At 59.8% G+C, this 18,040-nt stretch overlaps 1 protein-coding gene across 1 annotated transcript; it reads left to right on the forward strand.

Moving 5' to 3' along the window:
- Window positions 1–1,533: 1,533 nt before the first annotated feature.
- Window positions 1,534–17,010, forward strand: ABCB8 (ATP binding cassette subfamily B member 8). The gene is made up of 16 exons (XM_037029489.1): window positions 1,534–1,810; window positions 5,879–6,191; window positions 6,530–6,685; window positions 6,762–6,856; window positions 7,000–7,105; window positions 7,939–8,100; window positions 8,213–8,298; window positions 8,437–8,534; window positions 8,950–9,055; window positions 11,814–11,847; window positions 12,026–12,162; window positions 12,313–12,407; window positions 12,572–12,705; window positions 13,438–13,585; window positions 14,818–15,068; window positions 15,585–17,010. Exons 1-16 carry the CDS (start codon window positions 1,716–1,718, stop codon window positions 15,693–15,695), a joined length of 2,127 nt encoding a protein of 708 aa, XP_036885384.1. The 5' UTR covers window positions 1,534–1,715; the 3' UTR covers window positions 15,696–17,010.
- The last annotated feature ends 1,030 nt before the right edge of the window (window positions 17,011–18,040 follow it).

Here is an 18,040-nt window from a genome sequence, read left to right on the forward strand (position 1 = left end):
TATTATAAAGGACACTTTTCCTGCCAGGCATTTGAAGGGATGGGGAACAGATGAATGAGATAGAGGCACTACCTGAAAAAGTCAGGGCCCCAGTTGAGGAGGCAGGTCCGCAAACAAACAATTGTAGGGAGGAGTAAGCGCTAAACAGAGGTGTAAGAGCCATGCTAAGGTGGGAGGGAGCCTTAGTCAGTCAGTGCAGATGGGTCTGAGGTCAAGGTCATACGCTACTGGACCTCTATTCTAAATCAGTGGTTGAGTGTTGGCAGCGTATCACAATCACGGGGGAGGTTTGTTTTTGTTTTTAAAGACAGACTGTTTTTTTTTATTTTTATTTTTTTAATTTTCTTTATCTTTAGAGGGGAAGGGAAGCAGAGAGGGAGAGAAATATCATTGTATGGTCGCCTCTCTGCACCCTCTGCTGGAAACTGCATCCCTGCTGGGAACTGGCCTACAACCCAGGAACGTGCCCTGACTGGGAATTGAACACAATCCTCTGGTTCACAGGCCCACGCTCAATCCACTGAGCTACACCAGCCAGGGTTTACAGGGGAGGTTTTTAAAACTTTAATTATTAGAGGAAGAGAAACATCAACGTGTGGTGGCCTCTCACTCGCCCCCTACTGGGGGCCTGGCCTGCAACCCAGGCTTGTGCTCTGGCTGGGAACGGAACCCAGAGCCCTTTAGGTTGCAGGCCAGTGCTCAATCCACTGAACCACACCAGCCAGGGCAGGGAGTTTTTTAACTCAGTTATACATGGTTGCCGTCCCGGAGCTCTGACNAGGGAGAGAAATATCATTGTATGGTCGCCTCTCTGCACCCTCTGCTAGAAACTGCATCCCTGCTGGGAACTGGCCTACAACCCAGGAACGTGCCCTGACTGGGATTTGAACGACAATCCTCTGGTTCACAGGCCCACGCTCAGTCCACTGAGCTACACCAGCCAGGGTTTACAGGGGAGGTTTTTAAAACTCTAATTATTAGAGGAAGAGAAACATCAACGTGTGGTGGCCTCTCACACGCCCCCTACTGGGGGCCTGGCCTGCAACCCAGGCTTGTGCTCTGGCTGGGAACGGAACCCAGAGCCCTTTAGGTTGCAGGCCAGTGCTCAATCCACTGAACCACACCAGCCAGGGCAGGGAGTTTTTTAACTCAGTTATACATGGTTGCCGTCCCGGAGCTCTGACCCGCTTGGAGAGCGAGTAGCGAGGCATGGGCACTCGTTTTGAAAAAAAAAAAAAGCAAAACAAAAAAACGCCGCAGCCGATTTTGTCCATTCTTTCCCCAGAACCAGCACTCTACATTCCCTGGAGACCCCGGGACCTCTAGTGTCCGCCAGTAGCACCGATAGACCTGCAGGGAGGTCCACGGCTGACGCGTTACTATGGCTACCCCGGGGTAGGTGTCGGACTTTGCACAAGCAAAACATCCACTCAGAATCACGTCAAGCAGCGGCCGAAGCACACTGCCCGCTCCTGCCCCACACAACCCAGAGCCGGGGCAGACTGGCAGGCGGCTCTCTCCAATCACAGTTCCTGAGGGAGGAGCGCGGACAGGGTTTTCTCCAATCACAGCTTGCAGGACGTTCACGAGCCTTTCCTCCAATCCTCGCCGAGGTGCGAAGGGGATGTCGGGATGGGGGCCAGAGCCAATATGGAACCCTTAATGGTAGAAGGGTGAAACTCCCGGTGCCGGCTGCTCCTTTCTCCCGCCCAGTCATGTTGGTGCACTTATTTCGGGTCGGGATTCGGGGATGCTCTGTCCCAAGCGGACCGCTATTCCCCCTCAGCTTCCAGACATTCTCGGCTGTCAGGTAAAAAGGGACAAATAAACGAGCACTGGGCCATTTGACCGGCTAGCCGGACGTGGGGACCGCCGGGAGATGGAGTCCGGGGCTCGTGCGGGGCCTGCTGGGAGTTGTAGGCCGACCGACCCCGGGGGTGGAATGTCACTCCCCCGGCAATTGGCCTCAATTATTTATAGCGAAGAACCAGGTGCCAGCAGGAGGCTTCGCGTACCTGCGTGCGCTTGTGGGCCGACTGAAGGAAAGCTGTGGCTGGGTGACCACGGCCGGTCGGTACTCCTTCCCCACCAGGAGGCGTCGAGCCGCACGGGCTTCCTCCCTTCGGTCGCCGTTCCGGCCCCATCCTCTTTCTTGGAATTGGTTTGGAGATTTGGATAAAAATTATTCATGTCCAGTATTAGTAATGCTCCCAGGATTTAAAATGAGCTTTAAAAAAATGGTTCCTAGATACGGATATTTTGAGCAGAGATAGTCAATCTAGTAAATTGCCCGTGTGTGTTCCGTGTTCACTCTGCGCACGTTGGTGTTTAGAGAGGGAGGGAGCGGGGCGGGGATGGGTGGGAAACGGAGGGGACTCTGAACTGAGACTTGAGTATAAATGCTTTATGAGAAGGTGCTGACTCCCTACTGATCTTGGGTTGAATGACCTGAAGGCCAGGCAGGCAACAGATTCCGAGGGTGGGTGGTTGTGGGCTTGTGTCGTTTATTGATAGAGGCAAGAGCTGGGCGGAGCTGGAGCCGGAAGTACCGGTGCTGGGAAGTAATCCACCAATTCTTGGCAGTGAGCTAGTCCTGCTTAGAGCCTCGGTTGGGAGAAGATGAGAAAAGATGGAAAGTGTCCATGCTAAATTATTAAAAAGTTCGAACAGTCCTCAGGAAAAGAGTAAGGGTGTTAATATTATTTATACCAGAAAGAAACCCAAAGAAAGAAATCCAATAATATTCAAGTATTTGTGTGTTCATTTGTGCAGTTTTTCAGATGTTCAAGTCATAGCACAATAGGTCATAAAATGAACTTGTGGGCTGGGACCATTTAAAAATGAATATAATTGTGCCCTGGCCAGTGTGGCTCAGTTGGTTGAAGCATAGTCCCATAAACTAAAAGGTTGTGGGTTCAATTCCCAGTCAGGGCACATGCCTGGGCTGTAGTTTGGTCCCGTGTCGGGGTGCATAGCAGGCAGCCAGTCAGTGTTTCCCTCTCTCTCTGCCTCTCTCAAAAATTGGCAAGCATGTCCTCAGGTGGGGATTAAAAAAATAAATCATTTTCAAAAGTGAATATAAAAAATAGAATACATATTTAAAAATAGAGGAAGTATCATTTTGTGAAAGCTCTCAACTTTGCATGCCGTACATATATGTTCCTTGTACTGGGTTACAATGTACAAATGTATTCTTTACCGGTGGCCTCAGGAAATCCAAAACTTGGCAAACACCACAGCAGAGTGTCAGTTCAGATTGTTCTGCATTTCTCATGCGGGCGTGCACTCAGCAAACATCAACATTTTTTAAACGTGTTATATTCCAGAGCACTGCTGAGCATTGAGGATACAATGGTGAGCGAGATAGAATTTCCTGCTCTTAAGGAACAGATGGTCTAATGGGGAAGCTGGGCAGTTATGAAGGGCAGAAGGAGTCAGCTTCTCTATTTAAAACTATGTGTTTTAGGACAGACGTAAAGTACACAGTGGAAAACGAGACAAAAACCAGGCATGTAGCCCTGACTGCTGTGGCTCAGTGGGTTAGGCAATCCTCCCTCAGGGTCACCGGTTCAATCCCCAGTCAGGGCACATACCTGGGTTGCGGGCTAGGTCCCTGGTTGGGGGCGTGCGAGAGGCAACCGATGAATATTTCTCTTGAACATCCACTCTCTTATTTCTCTCTTTTTTCCTCCCTTCCCCTCTCTCTAAAAGTAAAAAAAAAAATTTTTAATCCTTTTTAAAATGTTGGCCAGGCAGGTGGAAAGTGGTGGGTGGAGGCATAACACCAGAAGGGGCAAGAGCACTGTCCCCCTGAAAGAAGGGAAAAATGAGGTGAAGCCTGCGGTTAGGAGGGCCAGGGAGTGTAAAACACCATCACAGTAAAGCAAGACCCTCTCGCTCATTTCAGTCTTTCTTTAAAAGCCTTCCCCATCAGGACTCTCATTTGGATCTGTGAGCATCCCGCCATGTACTCTAGGCTGGATAACTTCTAATGGGCCTCTGTAGCCAGTCTTGACCTCTTCCGGTCACTCCCCTCTACTGTGACCTTTAACATGCAAAGCTGGCCCTGGCTGGTGTGGCTCAGTGGATTGAGTGCCAGGCTTGTGAATAGCAAGGTCACCTGTTCGATAAATAAAATCTTTTAAAAAGAAAGAAAATGCAAATCTGATTATGTCACACCCCAGCCTAAAAACCAGAAATGGTCTTTATTGTCCTCCGAAGTCCAACTGTTTTGTAAGGACTGTGGTGAATCACCGCCCCCCCAACCGCTTCCTTTCCTGATCCCCTGAGATGAAGGAGGGGGAGCTCCTGCTCTGCTCTCCGAGCCTAGGAGGGGAGCCCCTCTGGCTCCCCTTTCCCCATGCTCTGGCTCTGTAAGCTTTGTCATGAGCTGTTTGTGACCCGCCGCTGAAGTGCGAGCACCAGGAGGGTATTTATTTGGCCTCCTGTTCAGCTCCTGCTCCCTGTGCCTCCTAGCAGAGTGCTGCACACAGTAGGGACACAGCCCTCTGTTGCTGTCTGTAGACATGGAAACTGCAGGAAAGAGGGGCCGTCTTGATTTATCTGAGATGACGAGATATGCTACTTGGACGTCTACTTCATTTCCTTCCTTCAGCCCATGGAGAAGGAGTGTGTCACCCTTCCCCTCCGTACATTGTCACGTGTGCACTTGAGGCCTGGGAGGAGCCAGGTGATGGGGTACGATAAGCACGGACCATAGTCAGAAGACCTGGGCCCTGGCTGGTGTAGCTCAGTGGATTGAGCTCGGGCCTGCAAACCACACATTCGAGGTTCGATTCCCAGTCGGGGCACATGCCTGGGTTGCAGGCCAGTTCCCAGTTCCCGGCAGGGGACGCACGAGAGGCAACCATACATTGATATTTCTCTCTCTCTCTCCTTCCCTTCCCCTCTAAGACTAATAAATAACATCTTTAAAAAAAAAAAAAAGACCTGGGCCCTGGCCCTGCCGTGCATGACCCTGGGCACGCCACAGAGGGCAGGGTAGAAGGAGCCAGCATTCTGGACTCACACACACGTCAGGATTCCCCTCCAGTCCCGGTGCTGCTGGTGCTGCTGCCTGGGGACAAACGATTAGCTCTCTGAACCCCACATGAGTTTGCCGGCAGGCAAGTGAGAGAACAAGCGGCATCTCCCGCCCAGGGACTCGGGATCAAACTCGGCAGCGGCAGCAGCAGAGCGTTAACACTCAGCATGCCGGCCCCTCCTCTCTGAGCTGTGTGCACACAGGACTGCTCTGTCCTTGCCTGGAAGGGAGTGACGTGGACTAGCTGCCATGCAGGGCGCCCTCCAGTTCTGAGGTCCTGGGTTCAGAGCCTGTGGGTTGGAGCTGGTCACTGGCCCAGAGGGGCCTCCCAGGGCAGAGAGGGAGCTGGTCACTGGCTGACCGACTGCCCAGGGAACATCTTTAAGACTTCATTACATGCGCCTCTGTCATTCCTCAGCCGCTTTGCAAGTGTGTGTTTCTCTCAGAAACTGAGGATGCTAACTGAAAGGTCGCCGGTTCGATTCCCAGTCTGGGCACGTGCCCGGGTTGCAGGCTGGGTGCCCTGGTTGCAGGGCACACAAGAGGCAACCGACCGCAGTATCTCTCACACATCGACGTTTCTCTTTCTCTCTTTCTCTGTCCCTTCCCCTTTCCCTAAAAAGTAAATAAATAAAATCTTTTTTAAAAAATGAATGAAAGCCTGTTTTAAAAAGAAAGAAACAGGATGCTCACGAGCAGCCTGAGATAGGCATGGACTAGCCTGGCAGAGGGAAGTGCCGTTCCCCAGAGGGCCCGGCTCAGGGCTCGCCTGCTGCACGGTCGACTGAAGGACAGCCAGGCCATGAGCCCACCAACTCGACTCTCTCCCTGCAGGCACTCCAATGGCTGCCACGGCTCCCACCTCCTCAGGGCTGTGGCCCAGCTGCACTGTCAGCTCCGGGCTCGCCTCCTTCGAGTGCCCCCAGCTCCCCGCCGAAGCCCCTCTGCCTGGCACTGGGTTGGGGGAGCCCTGCTGGGCCCTGTGGTACTGAGTAAGTGCCCCCGCCTCTGCCTCGTGGCGCTGTGTGAGGCAGAAGAGGCCCCTCCTGCCTCCCCCAGGCCCTATGTCACGGAGTCCCACTTTAACTGGAAGCTCTTCTGGCAGTTTCTGCGCCCCCACCTGCTGGTCCTGGGGGCAGCGATCCTGGTGAGATCTTCCCCCGCACCCCTAAACCCAGGGATAGGGGAAGACCCAGCCAGAGCTGTGCAGGGACAGCCTGCCTGCCTCGTGGAGCCTTAGAGGGGACTTTAGGAAGCAGCAAGGGCTGGCCCGAGGGCAGGGCCAAGGGATACCCGGAGAACCTGTGCAGCGGGGGCTGGGTATGCAGGGCTCAGGGGTCTCCAGGGCCCAGCAGCCTCGGCTCTAATTCAAAGGCACTGGAGCAGCCAACGCACGGGTAGCCGCCGGAGAGGAAGGACCAGGGTCAGGGCTGGGGGTGAGGAAGAGGATGGCCCCCTCTAAATGTCTGTGTGCCCCACTCCCAGCTGGCACTGGGTGCGGCTCTGGTGAATGTGCAGATCCCCCTGCTCCTGGGCCAGCTGGTGGAGATCGTGGCCAAGTACACGAGGGACCACGTGGGCAGCTTCCTACACGAGTCCCGGAACCTCAGCACCCACCTACTCATCCTCTATGGCCTCCAGGTACAGCAGGCGGGAGGGCCTGGGGCAGCCAGAGGGGCTGCCCGGGCCCTGCTGAGTGCCCCGGCCTCTCTCCCAGGGACTGCTGACCTTTGGGTACCTGGTGCTGCTGTCCCGCGTCGGCGAGCGCATGGCCGTGGACATGCGGAAGGCCCTCTTCAGCAACCTGCTCCAGTACGCCAGCCGCAGGGTGGGGGCCGTGGGCAGGAGTGGCCGACGGGCCCCACGGAGGGGCTGGGGAACATCCGGAGGTGGGACACCATCCTGAAGTAACGTCTCCCTCTTTCCCCAACCTGTGGCCCTGTGCCCCATGCCAGACAAGACATTGCTTTCTTTGATGTGAGGAGGACAGGGCAGCTGGTGAGCAGGTTGACCACCGATGTGCAGGAGTTCAAGTCATCCTTCAAACTTGTCATCTCTCAGGTCAGTGCCCCAAGCTCCCCCACCCACCCACACACCCACACACCCAACCCCTGCCACGCCCTCCAGATTAGCCACACGGCCAGCCCCGCCCTGCCTGTCGGGCCCCAAGCCTGGCCAGGGTGTGGGTGAAGGACGGGGAAAGTTCACGGGAGGGAGGCGCCAGGGTAGTGTCCAAGGTCAGGATAAGCTGTTTCTCTCCTGTCCTGAAACCCTACCTCCCCAGAAAACCTTCCCAAGGACTCAGGCAGGAGCCTTTCCGGGCCCTGCTTGCCAAGAGCAGAATCGCCCTGGCCTGCCTTGCCCCCAGAACGCCTGGCACGCTGACAAGCGTGAGGAGGAGCCATGGTTTGTCCTGTGTCACTGAGGGCCTCTCCTCGTCCACCCTGTCAGCCCCATGGCTGCTGGGTCACAGCAACCCACAGCACCCACCCGTGACTTTTTGCTCAGTGTGTGAAGCAGAAAGAGAGGCAAACTGGGATTTCTTGGGAAGGCTGCCACGTCCACAGATGCTCCATCTGGTCCCTTCATGCCTTCTGGGCCGGAGAGGGTGGCGTCTGCCCCAGCTGCCGCGGCTCAGTGGGTCGAGTGCCAGCTGCAAACCGAAAGGTCACTGGTTCGATCCCCAGTCAGGGCACAGGCCTCAGGTTGTGGGCGTGGAAGAAACTGATCAGTGTTTCTCATCGAACACTGATGTTCTCTTTCACTTTTTCTCCCTCCTTTCCCCCTCTCTCAATGAAAATAAATATTAAGAAAAAGAAACAAAAAGAAAAGAAATTGTAGACCGTACCTGCCCACCTGCCCACCTGCCTCCCTGCCTCCTTTCCTCTCCCCAGGGACTGCGGAGCTGCACCCAGGTGGCCGGCTGCCTCGTGTCCTTGTCCATGCTGTCCCCGCGCCTCACCCTGCTGCTGACAGTGGCCACGCCCATCCTGATGGCAGTGGGCACCCTGATGGGCTCAGCTCTCCGAAAATTGTCACGCCAGTGTCAGGAGCAGGTACCAGAACTTCTGCCCATCCTCCTCATCCCCCCCCACACACACTGTTCTCTCCACCCTGTCACTTCTCCCCATCCCCAGCCTGACTCCTTTTCTCCTGGACACCTTGCAGGTCGCCAGGGCGACAGGTGTAGCCGATGAGGCCCTGAGTAATGTTCGGACTGTGAGAGCCTTCGCCATGGAACAGCGGGAGGAGGAGTGAGTCCTGGGCGGGGGCGGAACCCAAAGCCAGGGGGCTCCCTAGGGCACTCCCCCCACCCCTACCCCTACCCCCACCCCCACTCTGCACCCTGGCTGGGCTGCTTCCTGAGGGCTGGGCTCGGCCTCTGTTCCCAGACGCTATGCAGCAGAGCTGGAGGAGTCCCGCCATAAGGCAGAGACCCTGGGCAGAGGCATCGCCTTGTTCCAGGGGCTCTCCAACATCGCCTTCAACTGTGAGTGAGCAGAGGCCTGGGGCTGCGGGGGGTGGGGGGGTACGGTGGCAGAGCCGGGAGGAGCACAGGACAGGCCCTGGCAGGGCCGCTCTCACCGTTTGATGTTCTTCGGTGCCAGGAGCCCCCATCAGTGCAGTGATGCGGGCAGGCTGTGGGCAGGTGGGCTGATGTCACCGCTGAGGTACGTGTAGCATGTTGCCTGCTGCCCAGGAGGAAGCCGTGGAGGTGGCCCCTCCTGACACTTGTTTCCAAAAGAGGAAACACAGACAGACCATGCAGGTGACTCACCAATGTTTCAAGTCGGTCTCGGTCAGAGGCAGGGCAGGGTCAGAGGCAGGGCAGGGCCAGGCCGGGCCCAGCTCTCTCCTCGCTTCCAACCGCCCCCTCCCTAACCGCCTGTCTCTCTGCCCTGCAGGCATGGTGTTGGGCACCCTGTTCATCGGGGGTTCCCTCGTGGCAGGCCAGCAGCTGAGAGGGGGGGACCTCATGTCCTTCCTGGTGGCCTCCCAGACCGTGCAGAGGTGAGTGTGGGACGGTCCCGGTCCCTCGGGAGCCCTGGGGGCTGAAGGATGGGGTGCCAGCCTGCGAGCTCAGTGAAGCCCCTCGCTGGGGAGCAGGCCCGTGCCCCCTCGCGGCTCCCTGGCCTGGTCCGCTGCCAGCACTCAGAACTGCAGTTCTCAGTTCAGCCTTCCAAAGGCCTCAGGAGCTTTAACAAGGAGTTCGGCTGTAGCAGAATACACGTAGCGTGAGATGGACCATTTTAACCCGGCTGCAGCCTACGCTTGGGAAGCATTGCGCACGCTCACTGCGCTGTGTGGCTGCCACTAGGGTAGTGCACAGAGCTTCCTCACCGTGCATCGTGTGTAGCTGCCTCTGGACCCAGGAAACAGTGACCCCCACCCCTCCCCAGCCCCCGCCACCCACCACCCACCACCCACCACCCACCACACTCCCTTCTGTCTGTCTAAGTCCCGCTACTCCGGGCACCCCTGTAAGTGGGGTCATAGAGTGTTTGTCCTTTGTCCCTGGCTCGTTTCACTCGGCATAAGGTCTTCCAGGTTCAGCGTGCATCAGAGTTTCTTTTTAGGGCTGCGTAAGATTCTGTGTATGGAGACACCATCTTTGCCGCTCTCTAAGAGCTGGCCCGCCGTCCTCTGCCTTCACCCTGGTGGCTCCTTGTGGAATTGCTCTGAAATCTCCCCGCTCCACTGGGCCCTGCTTGCCCACGGGCAGCCCAGAACTTGGCCAACTTTGCCACAGACGGCTGGACAAGGCGAGGCCCCCCCAGCAGACCCTTCAGTGCCTCCTGCCACCCCTCCTCACCTCGTCTCCCCCGCCACACACGTCCTGTGAACACTAAAGTGCGTGAGACATAAACACATGTTACAAGACATAATGGAAGAGTGATACGCTCAAGTTGTGAAGAGAGACCTGTGTTACCACCAGCCACACAAAGAAGCACAGAACCACCCCCCTCCCCCGTGTCCCTCCCCACTGCTCCCCGTTCTGATGGCACCTGGGGCCTGGCTTTGCTGCATGTCTTCCCACCCCTTGCCCACAGAATCCCTTGCCATCAGCCCCATCGGGCAGGTGGGAAAGACTCCCACCCTCAGCACTGTGTCTGCCTGCTGCTTCCTGGCCTGGGGTGGCCTCGTCCTTCCTCCAGCCCAGCAGGGACGGGGGCTCTGACCATCACGTGAAGGGACTTGAGGCCTCCCCCAGCCCACCTTTGGCCTCTCGTTTCAGTTCTGAGGACCCTTAGGAATCTGCCGGCTCCCTTTGTGCCGACACTCGGCCTTCCACGGGCAACGGCAGGGAAGTCTTATGGGGGAGGCAGCTGCGGCCCCACCCCACCCCCTTTCAGCCTGAGTACAAACCCTCTCAGACTCTCCTCCCCACCGCCTGTCAGCAGCGTTCAGGACAGACACTAGGAAGCCTGGGAGCTGGTCTGTGCCCACCAGCTCCCCCAGCCACGGGCCCTGGGCCTGTTCTGTTGGGAGCCCCTCACCTCATGGGGACATTTCACCACCCACCGTGGTGGAATTGGGTCTCCTTCTACTGAAAAAGCCGGTGTGCTTCCTCCTGGGGGCCAGTGGAGGGGAGGGAGGGGACACGCTGCCACGCCTCTGCAGCCCCAGCCTCTGGGCCCCACCCTGGTGCTCTTCTGTGGCGGCACTGGGGCCCCTGGGGAGACGGGGCGGCGCCTGGACAGACCTGGTCGGCCTGGCTCCTTGGTCCACGTCCAGGCCTGGGCCCTCCTGGGAATGGGCCCTGCCAGGCGGGCCTCTGGGGAGAGCCGGGGCAGCCTTCCGAGCCACCTCTGAGAGCAGGGCCGAGGCTCACCAGCGGGTCACGTGCATTTGGTTTTTGGTTGCTCCCTGGCGCCTCTGCCAGGCACTCAAGGCTTCCAGATCTCCCTGCGCGTCCACAGATATCCGCTGCCCTGGCCCTCCCTTGCTCCCCGCTCCCTGCTCTGTTTGGCAAGTGCCTGTGCCCTGAGCCTGCCACAGCCGCTTCCTCACAGGCCCGCCCCACCCGCCCCCTTGGTTCTGGAAGAAGTGGACTGCTGAGGAGCCGGTCTCCTCTCCAGGAAGGCTCTACACCCAGCCAGACTCCCACACTGTCACGGCCCCCCAGGCTGGCCAGAGCCCAGTGACTAAGGAGCGGTGACTCACCCTCCCCCCAAGCCAGCTGCCCCACCTGGTGGAGGCAACCGGCTGTCTAGACAGATGCGGACTTGCAACATACCCCTCGAAGAGGGCAGGCCCTCGTAAATGTCTCCAGGGGCTTGGAGATGTTTGTCTCAGGGGTGTCCCCAGAGTCTCCCCTGTGGTCCAGTGTCTTCTGTGTTCTTTCTCTGAGAGGACTAACATCCATTTTCCCCCTTAATTAGCCCTTGCTTGCCCCTTGGGTAGACAGCACTAGATCTGACCCCCCCTGGGGGCCTCACCACCCTGACCGTGGTTGCTGGCGTTGGCGCCACCCCTGCATGGGAGCCAGCCTCTGCCCCGCAGCCAGCAGGCCCTGCGGGGCCCAACCCCCCGAGCCCCAGAGTGCCCAGTCCTAAGGCAGATGGTTGTCAGGCTCCTCCTGCCGAGGAGAGGATGCATCTTCAGTAGGAGGAGTGCCCTGCCCTGTGACCTGTCCAGGCCCAGGAGTGTCCTCTGCATTCAGCTCCAGGCCACCTGTGTCCTCAGCCCAGGTGCCCCACACACCTGAGACCCAGGCCTGCCCCCTGGGGCTGACTTCCTCTCAGCCCTTCTCTTCTGCTCCTCACAGGTCCATGGCCAACCTCTCTGTCCTGTTTGGTCAGGTGAGTGCCAGAATCGGGTGTGAGTCTGCTCCGCCACTGAGGTCACCTCTGTGCTTCAGGAACCAGGTGCTGGGTGGAGGGGGTGCCGTAGCTGCCCACGCATGGGGGTCCAGGCCGTGTGGCTGTCGGGCCCACAGTGCCCAGGCCCACCCCCGCCACCACGTACTGCCCCTTCCAGGTGGTTCGGGGGCTTAGCGCGGGCGCCCGGGTGTTCGAGTACATGACCCTGAGCCCTTGCATCCCACTCTCCGGGGGCTGCCACATGCCCAAGGAGCACCTGCGTGGGTCCATCGAGTTCCACAGCGTCAGCTTCAGGTCAGTGTCGGCAGGTGGGCTCAGAGGTCACCCCTCTGGGCTGGGGGCCTTCAGGCCTGCTACCCCTCTCAACGAGGCCTGTCAGGGGTGCAGTGAGACTGCATGGGGGACCAGGAGCCCGGTCTCACTGAGAGTGTCCTGATCCCCCAGTTACCCCGGCCGCCCCGGCTTCCTGGTGCTGGAGGACTTCAATCTCACGCTGCCCCCTGGCAGGATCGTGGCCCTTGTGGGCAAGTCGGGTGGAGGTGAGAGGAGCCCCCCACCCCCCACCCCCTGCTGGGACTTCCCCCCCTTGGAGGTGGTCACTTAGCGGAGCCCCTCCCCTGCCACCATGGGCCCCTCCCCTGGCCCCATCCCCAGAAACCCGTACCCTCCCTGACGGCCCCGTCTCCCCAACCCTACATCCCAGGAAAGACCACCGTGGCTTCCCTGCTGGAGCGCTTCTACGACCCCACGGCAGGCACAGTGACCCTGGATGGGCGGGACCTGCGCACCCTCGACCCCTCCTGGCTCCGGGGCCAGGTCATTGGCTTCATCAGCCAGGTGTGGAGAGGAGAGGCTTCACCACCAGGGCACCAGGAAAGGGTGTCTTGGGTGCCCAGCCTGCCTCCTTCCTCCCGCGGCCCTGCCTCTCTCTCAGTGCTTAGGGCGCCTGGGCTTTTCCTCCTTCCCGGCCTGTCACCCTGCCCTGGGGGTCCCTGGCCTCCTTTCCTTGCTCCCCGGCATTCCCTGGGGTCCGGCACTTTGGGGCCTGGGCCACCGCAGCCTGCCCTCCCTCACTAGGGCAGGCGGCTGCTCCTCCATGAGAGCTGGCTGGCCAGGTGGAGCTGGGATGGCTGCGTCAGGACCCCGGGCTCTGCAACAGGTTCCTGGTGTCTGGAGGTCTAGAGACGGCCACACGGTGCAGCTGGGACTGCTGGCCACCACTCACCCACTACTCCAGGGTGTGACTCTGCACCTTTGCGTGGGGTGGTGCCACCCAGGGAAGGTCCACCTTCCTGCTGGTTTTTACTAAAGGGCACCTGCTGACCCCCCGGGGGCTGCCCCGTGGCTACACCCCTTCCCCCACCCCTCCAGAGAGGCAGGGGCTCTGCGGGGTACTCGGCCTTCCCCCATTAGAAGGGCCTGTTCTCATTTGACCTGCGACTGGACTGTCCCTGCCTGCCCTGCAAGGCATCCTGGTTTGACCAAAATAGCCTCTCCTGAAGAAGCCCTCGGTTTGGGGCAGAGTCTGAGCATTTCCTGTGGGCCGCCCCCCATGCCACCCCACCGCAGGAGCCGGTCCTGTTCGGAACGACAATCATGGAGAACATCCGTTTTGGGAAGCCGGGTGCCTCGGACGAAGAGGTGTACGCCGCTGCCCGGGAGGCCAATGCGCACGCGTTCATCTCCCAGTTCCCTGACGGCTACAACACCATTGTTGGTGAGTGCCCGGGACAGCGTCGCACCCGGGTCTGCAGGGCCCTTATGAGAGGCTGGGACCAGGGCACAGGGGTGCCGGCGTTGCATCCGGGCAACCAGCCCCAGTCTGGGCCACGTAACGATGTGGTGGTCAGGGAGGGGCTGCACGCAGGAAGGGGCAGTGGCACACATGTGGCCTCGGCAAGTCTCAGGCTGGACCGTTAGTGAGCGCACAGCAATGCACTTCTTGCGATGTATTCTGTCGTTGAGTAATGTGCAACTGTCCAGGCCCGGCCAGGGACACAGTGATCCTGGGCGTTGAGGACCTGCAGCGCTCACCAGGGGCCTCTGCGTGCCGAGGCCCAGCCAGAAGCAGTGGGTAGGGTCTCCACGTAGTCGTCCATCTTCCCAGCTCCTGTGCAGTTCCTGCCCTGCTCTTTAATGTAGAGGGCTTTCCTGGCCATCCTGGCATTGACAGAGGTGTGAAGGTCCCTGTCCGTCCCTCCCAGGAGGGGCTCAGGTGGTCCTGGAAGGGCCACCAGACTGGCACTGTGTGGCAGCCTGCTGCATGTTCATCCCAGAGGTCTCCTCTCCCACCTCTGGGGCCATGTTTACCGCCCAGTCTCTGGGCTCTGTTGCTAATGCCCCCACACACCCCAAGGCACAGGCATCGCTGGGGCTCTCAACTCCTCTGGACCTTTGGCCTCAGTCTGGCTGAGTTTCCCCCCACCTCCTGAGCAGCGTCCTTGTCTGTAGCCACCCTGACCCAGGTGGCTCGCCAGGGGCCTCTGCTGCACCCCAGAGCTCTCTCCGGGGGCATTTCCCCTGCTCCTCTGACCCAGTTCGCTCCTGGGCCTCCCGGGGCCTTCAGTCTTCCCCTCCCTGCCATTTGACCACCATCACTTGGGGGCGCTTTTGGCTCCCAGGCTGCCACCCCTGCAGCTCTCCCCAAAAGTCTCCCTAGAATGCCTGGGTGGTGGCTTCGAATCCCACTGTGCCCACATACCCCAGGACCATGCACCTGAGCCCATCTGGCTCTAATACCCTGAACCCCACCGCGCACACTGCGCGCAAATGTGTGTGCATGTGCCTGGGGATGTGGCAGCTGATGCAGACAGGTGTTGACCGGTACCGCCCCTGCCCTCGCAGAGGCCAAGGGAGGACCCTGAGGGGCCCAACAGGACATCCCCAGTGGTCCCAGTGCCCCTTTGCAGGGCCTCCCCAGTGCAGAGCTGAGGGGTGCTTCCTCCCCAGGGGAGCGGGGCGCCACCCTGTCCGGCGGCCAGAAGCAGCGCCTGGCCATCGCTCGCGCCCTCATCAAGCAGCCTGCGGTGCTGATCCTGGACGAGGCAACCAGCGCCCTGGACTCGGAGTCTGAGCGGGTCGTGCAGGAGGCCCTGGACCGCGCCAGCGCGGGCCGTACCGTGCTGGTCATCGCCCACCGGCTTAGCACCGTGCGCGGGGCCCACCACATCGTTGTCATGGCCCACGGCCGTGTCTGTGAGGTCCGTGCGGGCCTGGGGGCTGGCGGGTGGCTTGGACAGCTTGAGCCCCAGACACAGTGGCTCAAGCCAGGCCGGGGGAGGGTCTGGCCTGGCCCTGGGGGCTGGGGGTTGTCCGCTGGAAGCACCCCCTGTGGATGCAGGGCTTTCTGCCCTTAGATAGGACCTGGCCTCTCAAGACCCCAGCGTCCCCCCTGGAGCTCCAGGGCCGCAGGAAGTGTCGTGTGACAGGCTGGCAGCAGCACCCAGAGGCTGGGTCCAGGGTCCGCAGCAGGGCTGGCAGGCGGCGTGGGGCCTGTGGGCTGTGTAAAGGGGCCAGAGGTCAGCAGGGAGGTGGTGTTTGCAAACACAGGTATGCCAGTGACACCCATAACCAGTTGTGCTTTGGTTTCATAGGGTCCCTGGCAGGGACACTGGCTTTGGCGACAGTGAGCCTGATGACTAATAGGAAGCCAGCTCCCCTAGGGCCCTGAACTCTGAGCTGGGCTGGGTGGCCATCTGCCCCTCCTTCCTCTCCAGGCAGGGACCCATGATGAGCTCCTGAAGAAAGGCGGGCTCTACGCGGACCTCATCCGGAGGCAGGCACTGGCCGCCCCGCCCCCGGAGGCACCCAGGGACCCTGAGTCCTGAGAGTGCTGCCCAGCGCAGCCCCCAGGGCTGAGGACTGAGCCCCAGAGGGCCAGCTTGCTGGCCGTAGGCTGCCCCCCATGTGCAGCGAAACCCAGAACAGGCCCAGGGCTGGGAGGGGGCCCGGGCCCCAGCTCTAAGGAAACCACAGGCAGGGTCAGGGAGTGGGCAGAAAACCAGGCTCTGCCCTTGCCCAGGCCAGACCTCACCTGCCTTGGCTGACTCCCTATGGCCCTTCGTACCCACTGCCTCCCAGGGCCTTGGGCGGAGCCCCCTCACCCTGCTCCCCAGCCAACTCCTTGACCCCACAGTCCTTACTTCTAGAGTTTGACCTCCCCCATCCGATTGGGGCAGGGGCCCGACAGGCCCTTGGGAGGCAGAGGAGGCCGTCTTGGACCAGCCTGGCCCGGGCCCACCTCCGATCTGTCACCTGGTGAGATTGTGGACATCCCCCTCGCCCTGAGGACACCAGCCTGGGAGGGGACAGAGCAGGAGCCCACACACCTGGAACTGCAGTCAGGGGGAACACGTAGCACCAGCTGCCACCAACCATGAGGGCCACAGTGATGCTGAGCCCTTGGGCGAACAGATGGAAAACCTGGCCTGGGAGGGGCAGCCCCTGCCAAGCCAGGCAAAGATGGGACTAGAGCCCCGCCTCGGAAAAGGACTATCCAAGCACCTGCACGCCTGGGCCTGTGGCCCTGCAGCTATGAGTGAGGACCTACGAGTGGCCACTGTCTCCCAGCCGCCTCCTGACTGGCTCTGCCTTCATCACCCCCACCAGGCACAGCTCCCCCTTCACTGAGCTCCCCATGGAGCCCTGCCCCTGGTCGGGCCGGGGAGTTGCCTGCGCCAGGCCTCCCAGGCTGACCGGGCATTTCGGGTGTCTTCTGTGGACTGGAGGGCCACAGCTGTCCTGCTTTGCTGCCCCAGTGGTGAGAGGTCACATCCCAGGGCAGCCTTGGCCCGGGACATGGAGCGTGGGGCTGGCTCCAGGTTGTCTTGCCCCTCAATGGCCAGTACAGCTGAGAGCAGGTGTTCTGCCTGACCCACTGGCTCAGTGGGTTAGAGCATCATCCTGATACCTCAAGGTTTCAAGTTCAGTCCCAGGTTGGCACATCCAAGAAGCAACCAATGAATGAATAAGTAGAACAACAAATCAGTGTTTCTCCCTCTCTCTCTAAAACCAGTTTAAGAAAACTTTTTTAAAAGTTAGGGTGGGGTAATCTCTGGTAAACTACGAGAAACCCACAATGCCGCAGCCTCCAAAAGAGGTCATGTCGGGGAAATAAACCACGTCACCCACTCTGTCCGAAAAGTATTTGTTAAGTACCCATTGTGTCCTGCGTCCCCGACGCGCTAGGTAGCCCCTGCGTCCTGCCTAATAAAGCCTGCCGTCTCGCCTGGACGGACAGGGGGCTGCCGCACGGCATGACTGTGCCGTGGCCCCTGTGTCTTCTGCTCTTGTCCAGGAACCCACAGCATGAGCCCTGGGGCCTCAAGTGCTTTGTGGAAAGAGATGGAGCAGAAGTGGAGTCAGTCAGTGGAGACAAACTCTTTCTCTCAGGCCCACAGTGCAGTGTCTGTCTCCATTCCACTGCCCCAGAGGGGGCTGGTGGGGGGCAAGGTCCCGACACCACCCTCCACTGGCTGGCTGGGCCGGCTCCTGTGGCCCTCAGCCGCCTGGCCCTCCTGCTGCTGTCTCTTGTTCCCTGCACCTTGGATCCCCAAGACTCCCTCGTCCCTCCCCAGAGGCACCTGCTCCAGCTGCTGGGAGATGCCCCCACGACCCCACCACAGCCAGGGGCCCCCAGCTGGCACAGTGTCTTCCTTTACAAAAGCCCCTCGCCGGACAGACACACTCCTGTGTTACTGCTGAGAGCGCGCACGGTGTCACCTCTACGACCAGGAATTTTGTGGCACCACATGACCCAGCCACACACCACCGTCCATAATGGAAGACTGGAAACCCCCAGGGGTTCTCAGGGGCCTGGTGACATGGAAGAGGGTGTGTCCATAGGACGGCACGGCATGCAGCTGATCAAAGACGGGGAAGTTTCCCAGCTACTGGGAACCGCATGCATATGTTAGTAAAACAAGATGTGACATCATAGGGCACCCAGGGTGCGCCTGGGAGCTGGACTGTTATCTGGGAGGGGAGAGCATGAGCCCGCCATCTTTGTGGTGGGGGCCAACCTCCCAGACAGGAGGGCCTGAGGAGGGGGTCGCTCAGGAGACAGCCCCCCAGGACATGGGCCCTGCAGAGGCCCCAGCCAGGCCATCCCAAGTGGCCGGAACGCTGGGGGCCTCAGCAGGAGGAGGTGGCCAACGCCAGCCGCCCCACCACC

This window comes from Sturnira hondurensis, unplaced genomic scaffold, assembly GCF_014824575.4.
Source record: "Sturnira hondurensis isolate 20B ecotype Veracruz unplaced genomic scaffold, ASM1482457v3 Scaffold0020309, whole genome shotgun sequence".
In the NCBI taxonomy this organism is placed as follows: Eukaryota; Metazoa; Chordata; class Mammalia; order Chiroptera; family Phyllostomidae; genus Sturnira; species Sturnira hondurensis.